The sequence below is a fragment of the Crocodylus siamensis genome, chromosome 11 (genome assembly GCF_052110815.1).
Source record: "Crocodylus siamensis isolate JL-2025a chromosome 11, ASM5211081v1, whole genome shotgun sequence".
NCBI classification, from domain to species: Eukaryota; Metazoa; Chordata; order Crocodylia; family Crocodylidae; genus Crocodylus; species Crocodylus siamensis.
In genome coordinates, this window is record NC_143405.1 from 2472121 (window position 1) to 2493701 (window position 21581).

Below are 21581 nucleotides of genomic sequence, written 5' to 3' on the forward strand. Positions count from 1 at the left end.
CCTCCCCAGGGGACCCTTGGCCAGCAAGACAAGAACAGCAGCACCAGAGGAAATGCAAGTTGTCCGAACCAAACTTACAAGAAGATTTAATTGGTATTTCTTGCGCATGAAGCATCTTTGGTTCTGCCCTTGAAAAGTGGGCTTCCTTTCCATTTCTGAGGTATCCTGTATTTATTCAGCTGTAAGGCTTTCCTTAGCGCTCGGCTCCGAATGCCGTGCAGATAATCGTATTGCCTCCTTATGTTCAGTCTGTGTGATTTTTGGGCTCGGAGCTGCGGTGGTTTGTCATCTCCGAGGTGAAACACATTAGTATGCTAGATGGCAAGGTGCTTTCAAATCTGAACCAATTCAATGAACTTGGGTCCTGCAGTTTCATTTGAATTTTGGCTGTTGAGCGAGCGAGTGTTACCTCACATTATCTGCTTGGTTAACTTTTCCTAACCATGTCAAAGCGGGGAGATGCTTAGTTCTTAAGAGTCGGCTTGAAAAGAACCGCTCAGGACCATCCGATGAGTCGTACAGTGGGATTTGATTGCCCTCTTGTGGAGGAGATTGCAAGCCAGGGCTCCCCTGCGTTCACGTGAAGGCTGTCCCCGCACAAAGACTGCCATCCTCGGTTTAATTCAAGGAAATGTATCCCATTAACGTGATGGTTTTTGAACTTTTGTGTGGCAAATAGGCCTGGAGTAAGCGAAAGGAACCAACAGATAACCACCATGTGTGTTCTGCAGGTAGGCTGATGTCTCTCTTGGATCTAAAGCTTCCCGGCGTTACACAGTTTAACTTGTTTTTGAGGTTTCTATTCCCTTCCTGTTGCAACAGGACTGGGGGGGTTTGGCTTATAAACAGTGCTATATAGTAATGCCAGTGAGTTAGTTCAGGTCCTTCTTGCAAACAATTAGTTATCCCTAGCAATTAACTCGTTTAGCTAGAACTGTCTCACAGAATACAAGCAATATCGATGAATATTTGCAGCCATAAATGGACTTAATGTTCAGGAGTTTCCCCTGATAGAGAACTTAATTGTCAGGTATTTCCTTGCAAGGTTTTTCTACATCTGAAGTGACCAATGGTGAGGAAAAAGTAGCAGCTCCTAATACCGGTGACATTCGTTGTGCGGTGCCAGTTTTTTTTTCTGCATCTCTTCCTGAGCTGTCCCGTCTTCCTTGTTTCTCCCAATCCAAATGCCATGTCACAACAGCAGTTGGATGTGTTTTTATTCTCTCCTGTCATCAACTTCAGCTGGCAGGACAAACTTCAGCAAACACAAAAACCTCCAGCCAGGCAATTGCGCAATATTGTAATAACCCTGCAAAGTCTCGAAGAGAAGCGCGCCGGCGCCGGGGGAAGCAGGGGAAACGGAAGAGGGGCAGGTGCATCCTGGTTCAGACTGAAATCTGCGCCGGAGAATTCGGTCCGGGAGGCCACTGGGCGAGATTGCCAGGCCCTGGGGATTAGCTGTATTCACTACCAGAAATTGTGCATCTTCTGTTGTTAAAAGAAAGCTAATGTAAATGGCTTGAGTCTTGGAAGTGCAGTTGGGCGGGTGTCTTCGAATAGGTGGGGACTCACTAACCCCGACCTCTCCCCCTTTACCCAGAGCAGGGGTTTAATACGTGGTGAGACATCCTGTAGGCTGCCAGCACCCGCAGGGGGAACTCCCTTTCCTGGCCCAGCAGCTTCTGCTGGGGGTCTCCATCAGTGTCCTGAACAGTGAACAGGCGGTAAATACAATGTACAAGTGACACCCAGTCGGTAGACATTGCAGACCCCAGTCAGGGCAGGGGGACAGTGACAGTTGGACCCAGCTGGGTTAGCCCTGTGAGTGGATCTTGGCAAAAAGAGCGTGGCTTTAAAAGAGGTGAAGAGGATTGATCGTGGGGCAGGCTGGGCTTTAATGGGGATCTGTTAAATAGGTAGAGGCAAAAGCCCTCTTTAAATGCTTTGGACCTGGCTGTCCTGTTGTCACCCAGCGAGCACATGCTGGCAGCGATGTTTACCTTGCCTGCCTGCCCTTCGCTGCTTGTCAGCTTCCAGGTGAGTGTGCAGCCTGTCGGTCGCAGCCAGTGACCCTTGGGTGCTACAGTAATGCCACAAGTGCCCACTGAACGCAGCGTGCCGCCGCCGAGCCTGCGCGTGGTTTCAGCAGCAAGGCTTGGTGTCTAGCATGGTGCAATAAGCCGGCCCCAAACACAGAGGAATCCTGGTAGCCCAGACCGCTGGCACAGCCAGTGGTCTGCTTTCCCCTTGGCCTGAAACCTGCCTCCCTCCAAGGGTTTATTCTGCTTCTCCTCTGTTTGGCGCACGCGCGGTCTGTGACGCTTTCATGAGCCTGACGTGCAAGCGAGCCTCCCTCGAACCGTGTGCAGAGAACTGCACCTGCACCCCTGCCCTTCATGCTTGTTTGTTAGCCCCAGTGACGGCTCTCGGGACCAGTCCGTTCATCCACTGGGCCATTTCTAGTCCTTGTAGCTTCCCCTCTGTCGAGCGAGCCGTGCTAGGGGTGGAAAGGCAGGCACCGGGATGGGGAGCAGTCATCTTCCTGTGGGTTTTCCCTGCCAAATAAACTTTTATTGCCATTATTATAACTTCATAAGGGCTGCCAGTGCCCTGGCAGTAGTATATTGTCTTGCTACCCACGGGGAAGGTTGGTACTGCGCATTCCCCCGCCTGCATCTCTGCTGCAATGCAATCAAAGCGGAGAGCCCAAAGTAAATAGCTGTGAAGGTGGGTGGCAGACCTGCTGGGGGCAGGGGCGGGCAGGAATGCTCTTCCGAAAGTCAGCTGGACCGGCACTTCTGCTTGGTTGCAGTAATTCCCCAGCACGGGATTTCCCAGACGGTGGGTTTTCTCAGATGCGGAAGAGCTCTGCAGGGTGGAGCTTGTCGTCATTAGGAGGCTTCTGTGCTGACTTGGGTTCTGAATGCCTCCGCTCAGGCTGAAAGGGACGGTCCCCGCGCCGGACGGCTGATTTGGACTCCGCCTGCCGGCAGACGGAGGCAGGATCTCCCCGGGCATTGTGGCATCGCCCCTTCTAGCCCCGGATGCGCCCGTTACATGGCCCAGTTCCTTCTGAAGCTGTAGTGTCACATCCTGTCTCTGAAAATCAAGTCCCCACGGCATCCTTTCCACTTCTTACATTTATTAAGGTGGCCATTGAGCACTGAGAAATGCATGGTCCCTGAACTACATGTTAGTATTTGTCCTAGGTAAGTGCAGGATGTTATCAGCAGTCGCTGTAAAGCCAGGCAGCAGCTGTTACAGTGTTTTTACATAGCTTTTATCATTAAAGCTTGCAGGGAAATTTTTTTCCTCCATGAAAAATGTCATTTTTGTCGTTGAAATGGAAGTTTTTCTTCAAAATTTTTAAGGCTTTTATCAATCCAGAACTTGAAGACTTTGTTTTTCAGCAATTGGAACTGTAATATCTGCTTTGATAACTGAATGTTCCCCAGTGTTTTCAACAAAAAAGAAATGTTGTGACAAACCAATTTCATTATACAAGAGATGGAAGACGTTTGCTGGAAGTATTTGTACCCGTTCTAGTAACGGTTGCAATGGGGGTGCTTCAAAGGTGGGGAGCTTGCAGAAGGGACCTACGATCAGGGGAGCAGTACTGAACCTGGTGGCACTTGTAAGCCGTCCTCCTGCCCTGGGACTTGGCCCAATGCTTGCTCAAATGCCACTCCTCCCATCCTGTGTCTGTGCTGTGAGCCAGCTGAGCCTCGGGTGGGTGACTCCAGGCGACTGGTGGGGACCCCCCAGACCACCTGCCTGGCGCTTTACTTGGAGTCGGAAGCAGAAGTCAGGCCTCGTGAAGAGCAGTGGCCTCCTAGAGACGCACGCAGCGTTCATGCAGCGCTTCCCACCGCCAAGGACTTTGCAGTCGCTCCGCATGGTCTGAGTAGGGCTGTTATCCTACAAGTAGAGGTGCTCGTCTGTGTGGCAGCACTGTTGTACAGGTAGAGGTGCTTTGATGGAGAGGCTAAGGGCTGAGCTCCTGCTGGTCACCCACACTTCTGTGTCAAGACACAGTGACCTTCCCAGGGGCTCCTTGGCAAACGGCCGTCTGCACGGGGCACCGCCTGTTCTGATGTGGGGCCGAGACGACCGGCTGAGAGCCTTGCTGTCTGCAGAAACAGCTGGGAGCGGCAGTGGTTATTTATAGGCAGTTCCTGTTTCGCGAACCCGTTTTCACATCTCACCGAGGTTGCCCATTAAACAGAGCAGGCTTCGCGAGAGAGCTCTGCGCTCTGGCCTCTTTGTTCACACCGAGTAGCTGGCATCCAGGGGACGCCGAGTGGGTGGAAATTTAAAATGGCAAAGCAGAGGGTCAGGCTCACAAGCAGCAGCGAGTGGAAAGGCTCTCGGGCTGGCTAAGCCAGCACCACTGCTGCAGCAGTTCATTACAATTTGCCAGAAATTATGCATGACTCGATATAGAAACTCTAATGACTTTCCCACATGTTGTATGAATGAAACTTGGCTGCAGCAGGATCCTGGGCTCGTTACACTGAAGCTCACATGATGGCTCAGCTACGTGGGAGCAGCTCAGAGAGCAGATTGCGCTCTGCTAGTTGTGGCCGGGATCCTCTGGCCTCTGCCTCTGGAGATCGTTGGATCCAGCACAGGCTTTGCACGGTACGTTGCAGGCCAGGGTGTCCACAGGGGAAAAGCTCCAGACCAGCTGGCTGAGCAGGCACAGCCGAGGCAAAACCTCACCCATCATGGCTAATGGTGCATTGCAGACGGACAGACCTGCTGCACAAGACTGGCAGGGGAAGGCTGTTGTGGAGGAAGCTGGATACAAGAGGAAAAGATATCCACCAAGAGGATCGCAAGTCAGGGAAGAACCTGACCAGAGCAGTCCGGTTTTCTTCCTCCCGTGACTTGCCGCAGCCACTAGAGATCTAGATCCAGGGAGCACCTTGGTCTGAGCAGGCGCAGAGACTTCCTTTTTCCAGGAGCGATGCGGTTCTGCCGAGGCTGGGCGCTGGTGAGCCGCACGGCCCGTGACACTGCAGGGTGCTGGGGAAACGCTCCACCGGGGTGGACTGTCTGAGAGAGACGTCTGAACGCCAGCCGCTCTCTGCTGCACAGGTTTCAGGGTTGCAGAACAAAGCTGTCCTGTTGGCTTCGTGGAAGGGGGTGGGCGCACGTGATCAGAAGTGACTGTGATGTCTGGTCTTTCATGTCTTCAGCAAATCTGAGGAAGAGCCATGGTATATTGAGCCTTTGCAGATGTCTCAGTGCACTTAGGCTGAGCTTTCCAAAGGCACTTGGGGCGCTGAGACCTGGCATCGGGTGCTGAACATGAGTCTCGTTTCTCACTCGTCCCCTCTACGGGTGGGTTCTGATCTTTTCTTATTTGCCAACCCCTCAACATTTTTGCGTGGAGGTGCGGACCCCTTAGTTTGATTGACCATAGTCCTCTTTTCTAGACCCCTTGAACATAGCAAATCCCCAAAGGTTTGCGGACCGCGGGTTGAAAACCACTGCTCTACAACATCACTGCGTTTGCAGCACCCCTGCGCACGTGGGCAGCAACCTGCTCTCGGGGGAGTTCCTCCTAAAACCAAACCATGGCTGCTTTCCGTAGTTCATAGCCTCCTGGCTGGGTTCTGCGTGGGACTGACTCCGAGTCTGTCCCGAAGGTCAGTCCCACGTAAGACGTGATGGCATTCCTCGGGATCTCGTGAGGGTTGTGCAGCTTCCTGTCAAAGCCCAGTCTCTTACTCCACATTCACCAGCTGGTGTTTTTCTTTTGCCCTGTGTGGAATTAGGGCATTGATGTCATTGTAAGCTTTGGGTACCCAATGCCATCTTGCTGTGCCCAGGAGCACTGACAGCAGCGCGGAGGTGGGGCAGATGGCTACGACATCCAGATTCGTGGAGGATACACGTCTCCTCATCCAGAACTGCACCTGAGAGCATAGTCTTGCACTTCCCCTTGGGTCCTGTTGCGTGGGCCAAGCAGGACTCTGACCCAGGCACCTGGGGGCCGGTTCCTGGCTCTGCCACAAGTTGCTTCTGTGACCCTGGACAAGAAACCGGCATTCTGAGCCTCAGTTTTGCCAAGTGTAAATTGGGAAGAATTGACGTAACGTGCAGCCAGCCTCTGTCGAGGGATATGGCACGTGCAGAGAAAAAGCTCCATGCGTGTGCTTGGTGTCGGTCAAGTTCATGGCAGGTTTTGAAGTAGTGCTCAAATCCTGTCTGCATTTTGTATCTGTCAGAGCAGGGAACAGCTTCCTTCCTTCTTCCCATCTTAGAAATTTTTAGAAGCTCTTCCAGTGTTTCCTGGTCTGTAGGTCATTGCTTAAACACTGCAGTAAAAGCACCTTGCTCCTGTCGTTGGCTTTCTTTGGACACATGGGTCACGAGTGTCATTTCTGTTCCCTGACAGAATGAGGATGGGTTTTCCAGCAGATTTCTGGGGTGAATTCTCATGCCTTGCATTAAAAATGTGCTTTCTCCAGTTAATTTCTGTTTGCTTCAGATTTGCCTGTGCCTCTGAGCAGCAAGCTCTGGCAAAGCTGGCAGGAACAAATTTCAAAATGCCAAGCAAATATTTTCATCTTTGTTATGCACAGTGCTCATGATTATTCATAAGTATTCCTGGGGATGGTTTTTGTGGTGTGCTCACTGAGAAAAACCTCAGGAGTGTTCCCCTTCCCCCCACCCCGGGCTGATTTCATATTGGCAGCAAAAAGGCCCAAACATCCAATTCCCTTGTTGGTTTCTGAGGGACAAAACCATCCTGGTCCGGAGCAGCTTCGCCCTGGTCAGGAAATGGCTGAACCTTGGGCAGGCCTCCCCACGGCAAGACACAAAAGCAAGTCCAGGCTGTTCCTGTTCAGCATAATCTGCGCGATCAGATAAAAAGCAAAGCAGTTAATGTAATATGCAAATGAAAGTTCCCTTTTTCATAACAGGAATAGCCTTTAAAATTATTATATTCCCTTCGTTAATGCCCAGAGCCGGAGCTCAGTGATTTTCTGTATTTTTTTATCTCAAGTACATTTAGGTGTCAATTAAATTTGAAATATCTACATTTGTCAGCATTTCATTTTTGGCCAGTGTGATGTGCTGCTGATTTGTCCATGCATCCTGACACATGAAAACAGCTCCCGAGATGCAGATCTTCCTCATTAAAAAATAAACCCATACTATCATAATGGTACGCAGAGCCATGGAGCGCATCCCCGGCTTTATTGCACTGTGTTTCTGACATGATATTTAAAAAGGAACAGCCACGGCTGTCAGTACTGTCATATGCTAGTGCTAACCGAAGGCATGTTAAACTAAACATTAGAAAGAGATCAGCAAGTCATCTGCATGGTAACTCAGCTAAGAGATTAGGTAGGCAGGAGCTGGTGCAGTCATGTGGAGATGATGAGGGTTGTAGCTGTGACGGACAGGATCCTTTTTTCCCTCTAAGTCTACAGCATTGCCTGCCTTGTAGCTGGGCTTGCTGTGACCTGCCTTTTCAGAGACAGCTCTTTGTGTATGAAATCCTAGCAAGTAGTGGGTGGCAGACTGCAGGAGAGTTGCTGAATTGGGTTAATGAGGGAATAGGCACACATTTTTTTGGATTCTACTGCCTGAAGCTAATAAAAATTTAAACTTGGACACTTTAGATTGTTCATCCCTTATCTTTGACAAAAATCTTTTGTGGAACAAGAGCAGCAGCTGAATTTAAATAAGCTTTTATTATGAAATCCCACTTTTTCATGTAAGGTGCCTTGCAGCAAAAAAAGTGTGCCTATTAACTATCATTATAGATTCCACCTTATTTGCATTGATCTGCATTGAAATGCTATTGATTAGCTGATCCACTGGGGTCTCTTCTGAATCCTCGCTTTCAAATTATTGGCCATTCCTGCCCGGTGAATTCATTCTGGGCAAGTGCTTGAGCTGAGCTAGACCCTCGCCAAACAAAGGGGTCAGGGCAGCGCTTCGGAAAGGGACTGAAGTGACTGGTCTGTAACGCTGGGCTGGAATCTCTAATTCGAACATGTAGCCAAAAGGTTGAATTTTGTAGCAGAGCTTTCTGGAAATGCAGGGGGTTTCTTTTGATTCCTGTTAAATCATTTTGGCTTTGCTGGAGTGGTCATCTTGCACATGCAAAACAGAACAATAGTTGTGTTTGGCAGGGCCGGGGCTCAAGAAAGGAGAAGCATTATTACCAATATCCTTGATTCTAAAACAATCTCTCGTTAGCCCCCTGCTTGCATGAATGGAAATGATTTGGAGCTTCCCAAAAAAGGAGTTTAGCAAATCTGGCAGCAGCACTTGGCTTTCCCTGGAAGGGCCATTCGAGCACAGGAGGAAAGAGGAGCAGCTTGTGCGACCGCTCTAATGGGAGTGAAGCTGACTGGAGTATAATGTGATCGGCTGTGCCCAGCCCCAGTTTCAGCTCCCGTGTTAATTAGCTCTGACCCAATTATGAATACATGTTGATGCACAATGGCATCTCAGACCCTCTCGAGCTATCGGTCCCAGTGTTCAACTTTCTTCATATCCTCAGTGGAAACGTTCAGCCTCTGTTTGTCTTTCAGCGATGCTTAATCTCACAGTAGAAGTGGGGACAAAAGAACTGAGAGAACGGTAAGGACTGATCCTAAACGCAGGAGCTGCTGCTCACGCGGCATTCGGCATCCGTGCCAGGAAGCCCACAAGTCACTGCTCCTCCCGCCCTGGGCCCGTGACAGTGCTGCAAACGTTTCCATCACCTCTGTGAGATCAGCCCTGGCTCCTTACTGCTGGGCCCAGTTCTGCACCCATTGGAGTAGTAGTTTTGCTATGAATGGCAGGATCCATCCCTCGCCCTTGGATTTTTTCTTCTTTTTTTAATATAGCTTTGTGCTGCTGGCAGTGCCTACCCAATCGCAGCTATTGCTGGGATGCTGCACTCAGGTGCATGCAGCTCATGAGATGAACACAGTTAGGAAGGAGCTGTGTGGGGGTGACTGGAAATGGTGCATGCTTTCGTAATCTTGTCTGATTTTTATTTTTCTGCTGCATAAGAGATCGGGGCTGGGAAGCCAGCCCAGGCTGTGCTGCTGTAAAATAAGATTCAGCAGAGCAGCACGCAGGACCCTCAGAGCAATATTGGTGTCCAATTTTTTTTAAGTTTCTGTTATTTGGGAAATGTTTGTCTTTTGAAATCTTTAGGAAATACTTCCCAGAGGCTCTGAGTAGCCCTGTGCCGGTTCGGGTATTCTTGCCAAATTGCAGTCCAGTCTGGTGTTCTGGCAAAGCCTGCTCTTCTGTGGACACAGGTCAGTTTGCAGAGTTTGGGGGCTGATGGTGCCAGAACCTGCTCTGATAGTTGTCTGATGTGCAAGGCCCAGACTTGAGTTCCTTCTTTGCCCCACGTGAACTTGGGTCCCCCTCCTCCCGGCTGCACCTAGTCCCTAGCTGTCGGCAGAGAGAGACATGCGCTCCCTTCCTACACCCTGTTCCCTTCTCTTGTTCACTTCCAGGAGATTCGGTTTTCCTTCCAAATTGGAACCTCAAACAGATTTCAAAACCTCAAAGCGTGGCATGAAATGGCCCCATTGCTGTCTGCTCAGCTGTAGCACACACCTCTGGTCATTCAGCGTATCTGCAGACTAAAGTAGAGATGTAGTGTGGCTGTGCAGGCAGAGCTCAGAGGACTGGCTGACAAGGAAAATGTATTTTTAATAACAAAAGGAAAATTGTAAGCAAGGCCTAGACTGGGTGACAGATCTTCCTGGTGAAAACATTAGGCTGGTACTTGCAATAAGAAGAGCCTGCTTTTTGCAGCATGTAATCGCCCAGTGGTGGGTGCGCATTGTCTGTGCGTCGGTGTGGGGTGCGGTACGTAAGCATCACCTGCCCTCTTCCGCGCGGCACCTGCTAGGACGGCACCCCAGACGCGCGCGTTGAAGATGAGTATCGGTGAGATGTTAGCTGTGCGGAGCATCGGGGCAGGTAAGTGCTACAGGGCAGTGAGGTGCATGGCTTTGGGACAAGGAGGTGGCTTGGCCCTTTTGTGGCTCTCCATCCTGGCCCTTGGCACCTGTGACTTGACATCAAGTTGTGCTTGCATCTGTTATACCCACGCACGGACTCTCCTGCTTACTCCGTCGCATTTAGCAGACTTGGTGTCGTTAGTGCTTCTGGAATCGGACGTTCAGGAGGACCCTGGCTTAGATGGCTCGTTCAGGATGAAGCCTGTCTGATGGGAATGTGCTGGGAGAGCTGGGGCTCCAGCCTGGTGCCCTTTTGGTAGGCGTGGGCTTGGCTCACAGGTCCCTACGCCTTTTCCCAACAGACAGCAGCAGTAGAAGTTTTAGTAAAATAGTTCGTGGGGGGGTTAGGGTTTTTTGCCTGAAAAGTACAGCTCCACAATGTGTCACTGAGTCCTGTGCTCCCAGGCAGGCAGTCACGTTCAGAAATGATTTGGAATCAGAAATCGCTTGGTTTTCTCTTGCCTCTGAAGCTTTGGATGTGACAACTCCATAACTCCCTTTTCTCTTCCTGTTTCCTTCAGCCTTGTAAAGCCCATGCGACACTATACAGTCTTCCTCTCTGAGGACTCTTCTGATGATGAATTTCAACAGGAAGAGGATCCTGTCTCTGGCTTCTCTGAAAACTTTTTCTTCTCTGGTCCTTTTGAATGGTCTATTCTTTCTTCTTTCATTGTATTAATATAGTCTTTGAACTGCGATATCTGCACTAGCCAGGGCTGCCTGCTTCTGTACTTGGGAGCTGTAAAAGGCTTTGGGGATCTTTTTTGTAGCACTTGATGAATGTTTATTTCTCCTGCTTGCCTATTTTGACACTCCAAGGCATGCGAGAGCATGTGTCCTGCATGAAGCACTGCACTGTGTGTTGTCCCCGGTCTGGGATGCGCAGCTTATCGTTTTGTCTCGGCTTGGTTGGGCTCTTGGAGGTAACCCCCGGTTAGCGTTCTGGTCCGGTGCTGCTTCCCTCCTGCCCGCCTCCTCCAACCCTTTGTCTTGCACCATTTCCCCAGTACAGTGTTAATTGTGCTTTTGTGTTACTGTGCGAGCTTTGCTTCCGTGTGCTCGTCGGCTGCCTCCAACACTACTCACTCAGCTCTGTCCCGTTGTGTGCTGGGTCCCCGAGACTTCCGACTTCCTCCCCCGGGACACCCCAGTGCACAGCTTGATCTCCGATTGCCCAGGAAATGCCGAGCTGTCTGTGCCCTTGACTTCGTAGGAAGTGCTTTGCAGTGAGACCTTCCGATTTTCTAAACTCCGTTGTCAGCTCTGGTCCCAGATGCCATTCTTCACAACAGGCACACGGCTCTGGTGCAGGAGGAGGCTTGTATCCTTGTGCAGGTTTATTTAACCCGTGCACATGTGAGTGTTTTGTGTGCGTCTCATACCCATCATGGTATTTACCAACAGTTCAGCAAATCTCCAACCCTTTGTAATTCAAGCCCAGTTTTCAAACAGGGGGGATGTCCCTAGACCAGAGTTTAGATGTCCATGTCACCATTTAAGCTTACACGTCCCCATTTTGGGGACTGGGATATTTGGGCATCAGCAGACAGATTCTGAAATCCTCCGAAGGCCGCCATGCTAGAAACACACCCCTTCCATGGACCGGGGGGTGAGGTGAATGCGCAAAATGTTTGAGATTGGGAATAATTCAGAGTTCATGTTGAATGACCTATGACAAACCGCGCTCTTGCGTGTTTGTTGCTGGGTCTGGGAGCATACTTTGCTAGAAAGCAGCCACCATGAGGCCTTGGTCCAAGCAATCAGTTCCAAGGAGCTGTTCAGACCGAACCTGAACTTCTTCCTCAGAAGTCTGAAGGACGTGGTAAACCCTGCGCAATACTGTGTGTTTTTGCAGTGCTGTCTGCTTTCTGGTGTTGTCTGGAGAGGAGGTGCCAAACATGGCAAAGGGAGCCTGTTCTTGTACTATTACAACTCCTGCAAGAGTAGGAAGTCCTGAAATCTGGACAGCAATGGATCTTGGGCCACTTCCACCACTGAGAGATTGATCTGTGGTCAGCTCAGAGCAGTTCTCTGAGGATGTGAATGTGGTTACGTCCAGAAGATGGTGCTCTCTTAAAGATTTCACGAACTGTGGTCTGTAGACCTTGTATGTATAGAAAGACTAAGCCTGGAGTCATCATAATATGACCACAGCATTTGAACTTGCTCCAAGATGAGCCAGTAGCGCTATGCGAGTCAGAAGAAATGTAATAGCTGTCAGGGCAGCTGACGATTTGGAGGTGGGGTTCGGAGACCTAGAAGGGGAAATCACACCAGAATGACGGGGACAGGGTGAGAAGAGACTTAAGAGCTTACGCAGCCTGGGGGCTGGAGGGAAGCTCCCACACATGTGCTTGGGTAGGAGGAGATCATGGAAGTGTTTCATTTACAAATGACCCACCAGGATTCTCCTGCACCACCTGGTCTGCAGGTCTCGGGTGCATGTTGGATGTGAGGGTAGAGATTGAATCGTGACTTCTGTCTCTCAAGGTCTCGCTTACGCTCTTCTTCACTAAGGCTCTGATCCAAAGCCTGCTGGCGTCCGCCCTAAATCGGTGCAACTCGCTCCTGCGCTTCCACATTCATCACCCCATCTGGTGTCCTCAGCCGCCCTCTTCACATAGGCCTGCATTTCCATTTCACGAGTCATGGTGTTAGTTCACTGCTCACCAGCCTGCTCCTTGCGTGTCAAAGTGGGTCTCCATGCTGCAGCATGAGCAGCTACTGGCTAGGACGGTGGGATCAGAAGGCTGTGTCCTACCCCCGCACCTCTTCAGACCTGTGCTGATGGCTGAGTGCCGAGCATTTGTGTGGCGGTGAATGAAGCGAGATGCGTTTTGCTCATGAATTTGCATGATGTATTTCACACAGCCATGCTTCTGTGGGGAGAGGAGCATTTTTCCACATTACCTTTTATTATTTGGGGGCTCACAAATATTTTCTTTTAATCTAAACCCTTGTTGAAATGGCACGGTGAGACCGGCTGCCAGTCAAGTGCCAATCACGGCAGAAATGCATGTCAGTTCTTATGATTAATTGGGTGCACATTATGCTGCTGTTCTCCTGCACGCAGAAGCAACATGCAAATCAAATGGTGTTGGAGGAATGTTTTCTGCTGAGGTGCACATGAGAAGTGCGTTCTGCTAACCCCGGCCTGGGCTGTAAATGTAAAATAGATTTCTCCATAATGGACTGCGTTGTCTCTTGATAAGACGACACCAGTATAATCATCGACACTGCGCACAATATTCCCAATTACTGGAGGAAAATACCATGGATCGCATCCTGTGCTGAGTTAGCTGGAACTGAGGGACAGTTGCTGTGTGAGGAACAAGAGAGCGTTTGCAATTGCCCTTTCTTGCTGAGACTATCTAACAGCCGGGTCTAGTAGCACTGTGCTCACGTGGGGCTCGCAGCTACTCGCGGCACAAAGCGGATGTCCGATTACTCCTGCTCCCGCGTAGCTCTGCTCGTTGGGTCTGTAGCAGCACCATCATTGTTTTCCCATTGCTCCCTGCTGGATAACCTTTGTTTGAAATGATACAGTCACGTCTGTCTGTCGACCTAGCCCTGCTAGCTCTGCTCACGCTCGCTCCTCCAGATAGTATTTCCTCTGGAGTTTAGACTTCTGTAAAAGAAAGCTTCTCTCAGACTTAAACAGAAGTGTGCCTGGTGCTTCCTATGGGAACCGCTGGATAAAACGTTCCTCTACAGCCACCCCAGCCTTGCACTAGACGTGAGAGCCAGAATGTGCCCCTGCCTGGTCTGTCTCTCAGGCTCGCCAAGACAGTGGGCAGAGAAATTAAGATATTTAACTGGGCAGTTTCCCCTTTAAAGCCTAACTTCACTATACTCCGTCTGTCAAGGGGTTGCACAGATGACAAGTAATTGTGACCTTTTCTTCTTGATCTAATGCAACGATTATCAAGAAAACAGAAGGGTCGCCAGTAAACTTAGGCTGCTCTTTTCAAAGATGTGCATTTACTGAAATGTGTTTTGAAAAGGTCTGTGTGAGTTTATCCATTTCATTAGCCCAGCTGAGAGAGCAGCAGTATCTGTAGTGAAAGTAGCTTGGTGGAGCTGCTTGAGAGTGGAGATCTTCTATACAGCAATAGCAATACCTTGGAGAAAATCCTTTGCAACTGTGCCAGTTCAAACCTGAGTCTTTGTAGCTAAGTGCATGGCCACCCTACCGTCCAGACCACATCAGCTGCCTGCATAGATATATGTGAGCGCTCTGCTGGGGCAGTCTGCTGCAGCCTAGCACTGTGCAGGCTGCAGAACGTGTCCAGCTCGCACTGACCATCAGTAGCCGGCTCACTCGGGTGCGCTCCACAAGCTGCAGGCTGCAGTGTCCATATAACACAACTTTTTACCCTGTGTTCGTGTCATGTGCAAAGGAAGGGAAGCAAGTCGAGAGTTTAGAGTTGGACATGATGCAGTGCAACCCAGCCAGTCCCCTGCCTCACACACAGATTAAGGGGGATATTGTGTAGGGTAATGTGATGGGTGCATCATATCCACATTGAGGCTGCTCCAGGGGACTCGTGACTTAGTTTGAAACACTGCATGCTTTGAAAAGGGTTGGAAAGAAAGTACTTCTAAATGTGAGACGTTAAAGCACTCTTGTCTCTTAGGCCTCAGCCGTACCGGGCCCTGAAAGAGTCTGACAGCGCTGATGGGGAAGAAGTGATCAGTCCAGAGAAAGCCAGCGAGGCTGCGCCTCCCAGCCCTCCGACGCCAGACAGGGTCACAGAAGTCAACCTCCTGCAGGACATTTTCACTAACTTAGAAGTGGAAACACAACCTCAGCCTCTAAGCCAAGCCAAAAGTTTGGAAGACCTAAGGACCCCCAAAGAGGAGGGCGAGCAACGATGCACGTTTGATTACCAGGTATGGGCTTTCATACAAGCAGGATGGTAAATGCCAGAGGGACTCATGCAGAATGAAAGCACCTTCCCGCCACTACCCTCCAGTTGGAAAGGACATCTTGTTTCCCCATCAGTGCAAGGGTTCCCCAGCCCCGGCTTCCCCAGTGCATTCAGAAGGTTCATTTTTGAGTGGAGAGGATAGGTCCATGCAGCGGGCTACAGTTAGAGCAGTGGCCTTCTGTCCCTACATAAAAGCAAGGTAGAAACCCAGATCTTTTTCAAAGCAGGCAGTACTTGTCCTGTTCCTAGAGTCCACTCCTGCCTGAGGCTTGTCTCCGATGCAAGTATTGAGGAGTTTAGGGAATCCAAATGTTCCCTTCATTTCAGAGTTGCTCGCACTCATTAAATGGCCCCATCTCCAACCTGTTTTTGGTGTCTGTGAGTTGGAAAGATGATTAGTATTCCTGTGTGTAGCATGCTTCCTGATTATGTTTCTTCAGTGCAGAGCTGAAGCCTGGAGCCCATGGCACCTTTGTGCAATGACAAGCAGAAGGGACGTATTGTCAGACCAATAAGGAGATGAGCGTGTTGCATTTGGGTTTCTCAGGACATTTTCCATAGATTAATCAAAGCTCCCAAATGCCCAGTAACGTGAGTGTCACACTGTGCACATAATAGCCGGACAGTCCACTGTCACCACTTGCTAGCCCAAGAGTCCTGGCTTTCAGTCTCCCATCCAAACTCTTAGGCTGTGTCTTTCCCCGTGTCCCTTCCCTGAAGATGCTCATGGCAGGCAGGCAGCTTCCTCTCGGGTGCTCCCCATCGTCCCGCCTGCACTTTGCTTTGCATCGTGCCAAGTCGGAGATGTTAACCCTCTTCATGCTTTCTGACAGAGAATGGACCTTGGTGTGTCTGAGAGGAGCAGGATTGTGCCAGCAATTAAACTCTCTCACCCCTACAACAAGCTGTGGAGCATGGGGCACGACGACATGGCTATTCCCACCAAATATTCCCAGAGCTCACCAGAGAGGCCCTTGACTGCTCTTGGGAACATCCCTTCGGTGCCACGCAGACCTCGGAGCAGAGACAGCCTTCTGGCCCCTGCAGAAAAGGAGGAAGTGACCTTGGCTGCTCAAGGGAACATCACTATCCCCAGGCCCCAAGGCAGGAAGACGCCTGAGCTGGGGATAGTTCCCCCGCCCCCCGCACCCAGGCCCACCAAACACCCGCCGCTGGCGGGGCCTGCAGAAGCTGCAAACCCCCCGGCTGCAGGGCGCAGTGATGTGGTTTCAGAACTCATGCAGGAGCCTTTTGGGTCGGGGAGCATTTCCCTTGACCCAGAAATCAGGCAGGCTGTAAACTATTCTCCTCGCCCCTCCCAGCTCCTCTCCAGTGCCAGCAGTGCTACTGAGATGCTCCAGCCAGTCAAGGTCAATGCAGAAAACGCAGGTAATGAAAGCGATTACCTTCTTAATCTTCTGGATCCCTTGAAGACAACCAGCTGGCAAAACACTGGCTCCCAGCAAGGCTCTGGCAGTCTGCAGAGCTCAGCCGCTCCTAGCCCTGCCCCTGGCTTTGCTCCAGTGGCAAACGACTTCACACCTCCTGCTCCCCCACCCTTCGCCCAGCCACTGGCCTACCCTCCTTCAGCCCCGCCGTTTCTGCAGACGACTCTCAATCCGTTTGCGCAGACGATGCCAGCAGCCCTGCCCGTGACCCTGGTGAGAGCCACGAGGGGCCCCTTCCTCCCTCCCTTAGGTCACGCTTACAGCTCCGGTTTCATCGCGCCAAACTCTGGCTTCTATCCGCCACAAAGATCTCAGCCAAACATTTCAACGTTGTCCATGCCCAATCTTTTTGGCCAGGCTCCAACAGCACCGCAGGCTAGCTCCTTGCTGCAGCAAAGCCATAGCCCGTCCCCGAGCAGCTCTCTGCAGCCAGCACGCTTAAGTGGCCCTTCCAAAATCAGAACACTACCGCTGGGCCCTTCTGGCTCAAAGATAGATGCCAAGCAAGGGGTGGCTCCAAGGCCCTCTAGTGATCCCCCTCTGGTTCCCCCCCGGCCTGCTAAGGGCCTCGAGTCAGTGTTACTGCCCTCAAAGCCTGAGGAGACAAAGGATCCATTTGAAGATTTGTTAAAAAAGACAAGACAGGAGGTGTCAGCCACCCCAGGTAAAGTAGAACAGCTCCGAAAGCGCTGGGAAACATTTGAATAATGCTCCCAACACATCTTATTCCCTGTGGGATTGGCATTTTTTTCTTTTCTTTTTTTCTCCATTTTCTTTTCTTTTCTTTTTTCTTCCTGAGCCAGCACAAGAACAAGCTGTCCCTGTAGAAGGGGAGACTTAGCCAGCTCCAGACACAGGAAACACAACTGCTCCTCCGCAGCGCGCAGACAAGTGCTGCTGGCTGGAGTTGTTTTGCGGATAACCCCCCACGTTGCCACTTTCCTGGCTGAGGCTTTCTCCTCGGCACAGACGCTGGCTCCATGCCTGCTGTCAGTGAAAGCCCTGGTGACTTAACACTGGCCAAAGCTTTAACGTGGTTAGATTGAATGTGTCCATCCCCACCCCCCACCTCCCCCCAAAATAATCTTTTCACGAGATACTACTGAACCAGCAATTGCTTATTCCTCCCCTTATATTTCCCCTAGTCCCTAGAACAGCGTGGAAGGTGACACCACACGTAGAACTAGTGTTCATTTCCTACCTGTGTGAACAGTGTTCAGTTTGGTATTTTTCCGTGTTATGCATTCTGCTTACAACATTTTTGCTTTTCTATGTAAACCGTAGGAAATGAACCCAGGTTTGTAGTTTATACTGAGTTAATCCACTGGGTTTAAACTGAGTTTGTTCAGTAGCCCATCTAGCAACACACACTTTCATTTGGGGTTATACGCTTGTCTGAACTTTTGTTAGATTTTTGGTTTCATCCCCTCCAGCCCTATGGGAGGGACTTCTTCGCTATAAAATTCTTACGAGTCCCAGTTACAGCAAAACTAATAGCACAGAGAAAGCGTCCTGCAGCTCAGGGCTTGCTCCTGTGTCTCCAAGGGGAAACTGGAAACACCAGCAATTTAATTTTTAGACAGACATCAGAACGTGTCTTTTGATGGAGTCCGTCAACTATATCTTAGTTCTTCTGTAATCGTATGTTAATATTATATATAAATGTTATAGGCAGCAGTATTTGAACTGGATGTAATAGTATCTTATTTTATTATGAAAAAGAAAAAAATCAGGGCATAAGCGATCCCAATTCGTTAGTTCTCCAAGCTTAACACCAATACGTTGACTAGGAGGCCTGGGTTCAGACCGGTGAAACCACAGCTGTCTGTACAAAGGAGAAGGAAAAGTATTGCAGAATAAGCAGTGCAATGTCCAAATATCGGCATGTGACAGCTGCGTGTCACTGCTGTGTTACGGAAACACTTCACGGTACCTGGACGCAACTGAGATCACATCCCTGTGCACCAAGGTTTCCCTCCCTGACACATCGCATGCGGTGAGAAACAGCGGGGTGGTGTCTGGGATCACACGTAGACCAGCAACGCAGGAAAGGGTTAAAGGGTACATTCGTTGTGATTTTACGAGGCATTAGTCGGTGGCTGCAGTGGCCTCAAGCATTTCATGCTTACCTTCAGCATCTCTTTCCTCAGTGATCATTTCTATGTACCTCTAGTGGTGCTTTTCTCATTTATTTTTACTTGGACACGATCTGATTTCAAATAAGCTATTCTAGGACAGTTAACCACATCACCATTAAGCCTTTGATTAAGTCAAAAAGTAATTGTGGACACCTGGGAAACTCTTGTAATGCTCTATCTGGATTTTCTTCGGTGTATCTATTTTAACGTCCTTGGAGGCTCTCTTACACCATATTAAAATGGCTGTCAGTGCATTTGAGCCTGTGCAATACAAGAGAGAAATTCTTGGAACATCCAAAAATGCCAACAGCTGGGGAGACCCAAGTATTGCATTAGTGTTATTTTTACTTCTGTCGAGTACTGTTACTTTTACGAGCCACTCAGTCTGTTTTGTATTATTTCTTTTTGCTGAAAGGAAGGTGGTTTTGATCTAATCTAGTTCCAAATAATTCAGATATTTAAAGTCTAAAGGAATAGCCGTGTTTTGTGCTGCTGTACAGAATGTGAATGTTTCTATGCCATTAGCACCTCAGTCTGGAATATCTGACCCCCTTTAACTGCTGTGTGCTGGATCTGACTTCTCAATGGTGATAGGTATGTACAGGCACTATGGAATGGTGCATATGAATTGCCATTTGATTTTTCACATACTCCTGGGTTTTTATTTGTAATGCTATGCACTGGTTATGTATTAAGTATTCCTTTTAAACACGTGCTTTAAAGAAGTGGGAAAATGCTGGGGTACTCTGCATCATGGCAGAGCCTTTTCCAGTCCCATTTTATTCTGTCTACCTTTTATAGCATATTCCAAAACCCAGTCTTTTATGTCATTGTTTTGGAAACAAGTAAGCACTCCTTGATTTTAAGAGGCCAATTTTGAGACGCCGAGAGGTATTAATGCTTTAGATTTATCGTATTATTCACTCCTCACTTACTTTTAATGACGCGGGAAAAAAGTTGGGTATGCCTGAGAGAGATCTTGGAGTAGTAGAGAGCACTTTGCTGAAGTTTGTATCTTTGCAAATTCAATCCAAGACGTGAGAAAATATGAGAATCCGTTTCACGTGTTTAGCATAATAAAAGAATCAAATCATCATGGATGGCATGACTTTTCTGTCACCTTTGAGCGCCAGATTTCTCACGTGTGTCTTCGTTGATAGTGGCAGGTTGTATGCGGGAAGTCTGTGGCTCACATAGTTAAGTAGCAGGACGAAGATCTGATGCTTCTTTTTGGGGGGGTTTTAAAACTGTTTCCTGTGTGAGGTCTGCATCGATTCAACCTAGTGTGCTGAGAACTGTATGCACTCTGGAGTTAGCAAACTTCTAGCAAATTTGCAGGGACTGTGCTCAACCAAGCTCCATCCCATCCAGGTTGGTTTGCTTCCTTATTTACATGTGCTCTTCTCCATCCTTCCAGGAGCGGGGCACGCAAACCTGCTTTATTGCTTTGTCCGTTGAACGAGTCAGAAATGTTTTAAGGGCTAGTCTGAGAGATTATCGATGAAGAATCCATTCATTTTCCATTTTTCTGGAACGCAACTGTTTGCCTTTTCCAAATGATTGTATTCAGACTGCGCCAGGGCTTTTTCACTGTGGTGAGGAACATGTTGTCCTGCTTCCAAAGACACGAGTCTCTCTCCATTCTTCAGTGAACTTCACGCGCCTCCTTTTCAGAGCGCAGGTGTTCAGGTGGCCTGGGCACTCCTCCTTCCACATCCTAGGATGCCTGATTGTCTCTCTGTGCCTCCTGGCTTTTGTTTGCAGAAGGTAGATGAGAATTTTGCTGCTGAATGGCCTGGCTTCATTGTGTCCCTGGATTTTAACTGCTCATACCAGGCACCATCCTGGTGAGTGCTGGGAGCTCTTGGCTTGCTACAGAACTTGAGAGAAACGAGACAAGCCAGGGATCTGCTTGGCTTCCTCCCCACGAACGGTGGTAGGAATCCACCCATGGCCAGCAAGCGCAGCTTTTTCAGTGAAATGCATTTCTCTAAACAGAAGCAGCCTGGGTTCACCCCCTTGCTGGAAGTGAAGTGAGCAGCGCTGGTCTGGCACCAGGGCGGTTGCATGTGCATTCAGCATGCTGCCTCTTCAGGAAAGGCTGTAAGCCTGTGCTGTCCAGAGACAGTGCTGGTCCCTCTAACCTGGTGCATGCTCACCCTGCCTTTCCTTATGTCAGTGCAGCGAGTTTGGTTCCCCACCCCCAACCACACAATTGCAGGTTTTGCCAAGTCTCTGCAGAGTTTGGAGGAAGAGTTTGGTCGGTGGGTCAGCGTGCTGCTGCCTGCGGGAAGGAAAGCATCCATTACAGTAGGGGTGATGATCAGAGGCTGAAGCACAGCACACAGCTTTCACCTTGTGAAGAACGGGTACGGTTGTTTATTCAGCTGTGTGCTGTTATTCCTTCCAGCTGTTACAGGTAGGCTGTAAGCACAGTCATCCGAAAGCCTGGTTTAATATTAACTCATGAACCTTTAGCACAGTTCCTGAAACAGCAGAAAAGCAAAGTGATGGCATTACCAGTTAACTTGCTTGAGTAATGACCCAACTTGAATTTCTCCAGCACCCTGTAAAAGGCCTCTTAAATCAGTGAGAGGCTTGATCCTGCTCTGCTGCAAACGTCCCTGGTACCCACTGGAGTCCCCAGGTGTTGTAGGTGCTTGACACAGCTAGCTCCTCATTCAGCATTAGACTAACGAGCTATTAGTTTCTTTATACTGATTCCAGGGAAACATATCAAGCTGTGGAGCAGAAGGTAAGACCAGGCCCTTAGTGGGTAACCACCTAATCCTGTGCTGGAAATACAGCCGCTACTGGGAGCTGGTCCATGTTTATTTTAGTCTCACTCAAAAGCCAGGGCATGTAAGGGATGAAGTTTTAGGATGAGACCCCCAAGCCCAGAAACGGAAGTAATCTCAAGCTATCTCATATGCAGCAAAATGGAAGTTTTACAAGCTGCGAACGCAGGAATGAGGGTCTCTGTTCAGTCTGAAGCAGAAGGTTTAGCCCTCCCTGCGCTCTTGTGCAGCGCTGGGGGAGAAGGAACAACATCCTGTGTCAGCT

The 21581-nt window shown here is 49.6% G+C and overlaps 1 protein-coding gene across 8 annotated transcripts in view; it reads left to right on the top strand.

Moving 5' to 3' along the window:
- Nucleotides 1–19614, top strand: part of DENND1A (DENN domain containing 1A) — a 283149-nt gene extending 263535 nt beyond the window's left edge. For 6 of the 8 annotated variants that reach the window (XM_090023062.1, XM_090023063.1, XM_090023066.1 and 3 more), the window contains 3 exons: nucleotides 10523–10651; nucleotides 14639–14894; nucleotides 15766–19614. In XM_090023062.1, coding sequence (XP_089879188.1) covers nucleotides 10523–10651; nucleotides 14639–14894; nucleotides 15766–17088 — 1708 coding nt within the window. In that variant the 3' untranslated portion in view covers nucleotides 17089–19614. The remainder of the gene's footprint in view (nucleotides 1–10522; nucleotides 10652–14638; nucleotides 14895–15765) is intronic. The other 2 variants (XM_090023067.1, XM_090023068.1) reach the window with 1 other exon arrangement.
- Nucleotides 19615–21581: the final 1967 nt, after the last annotated feature.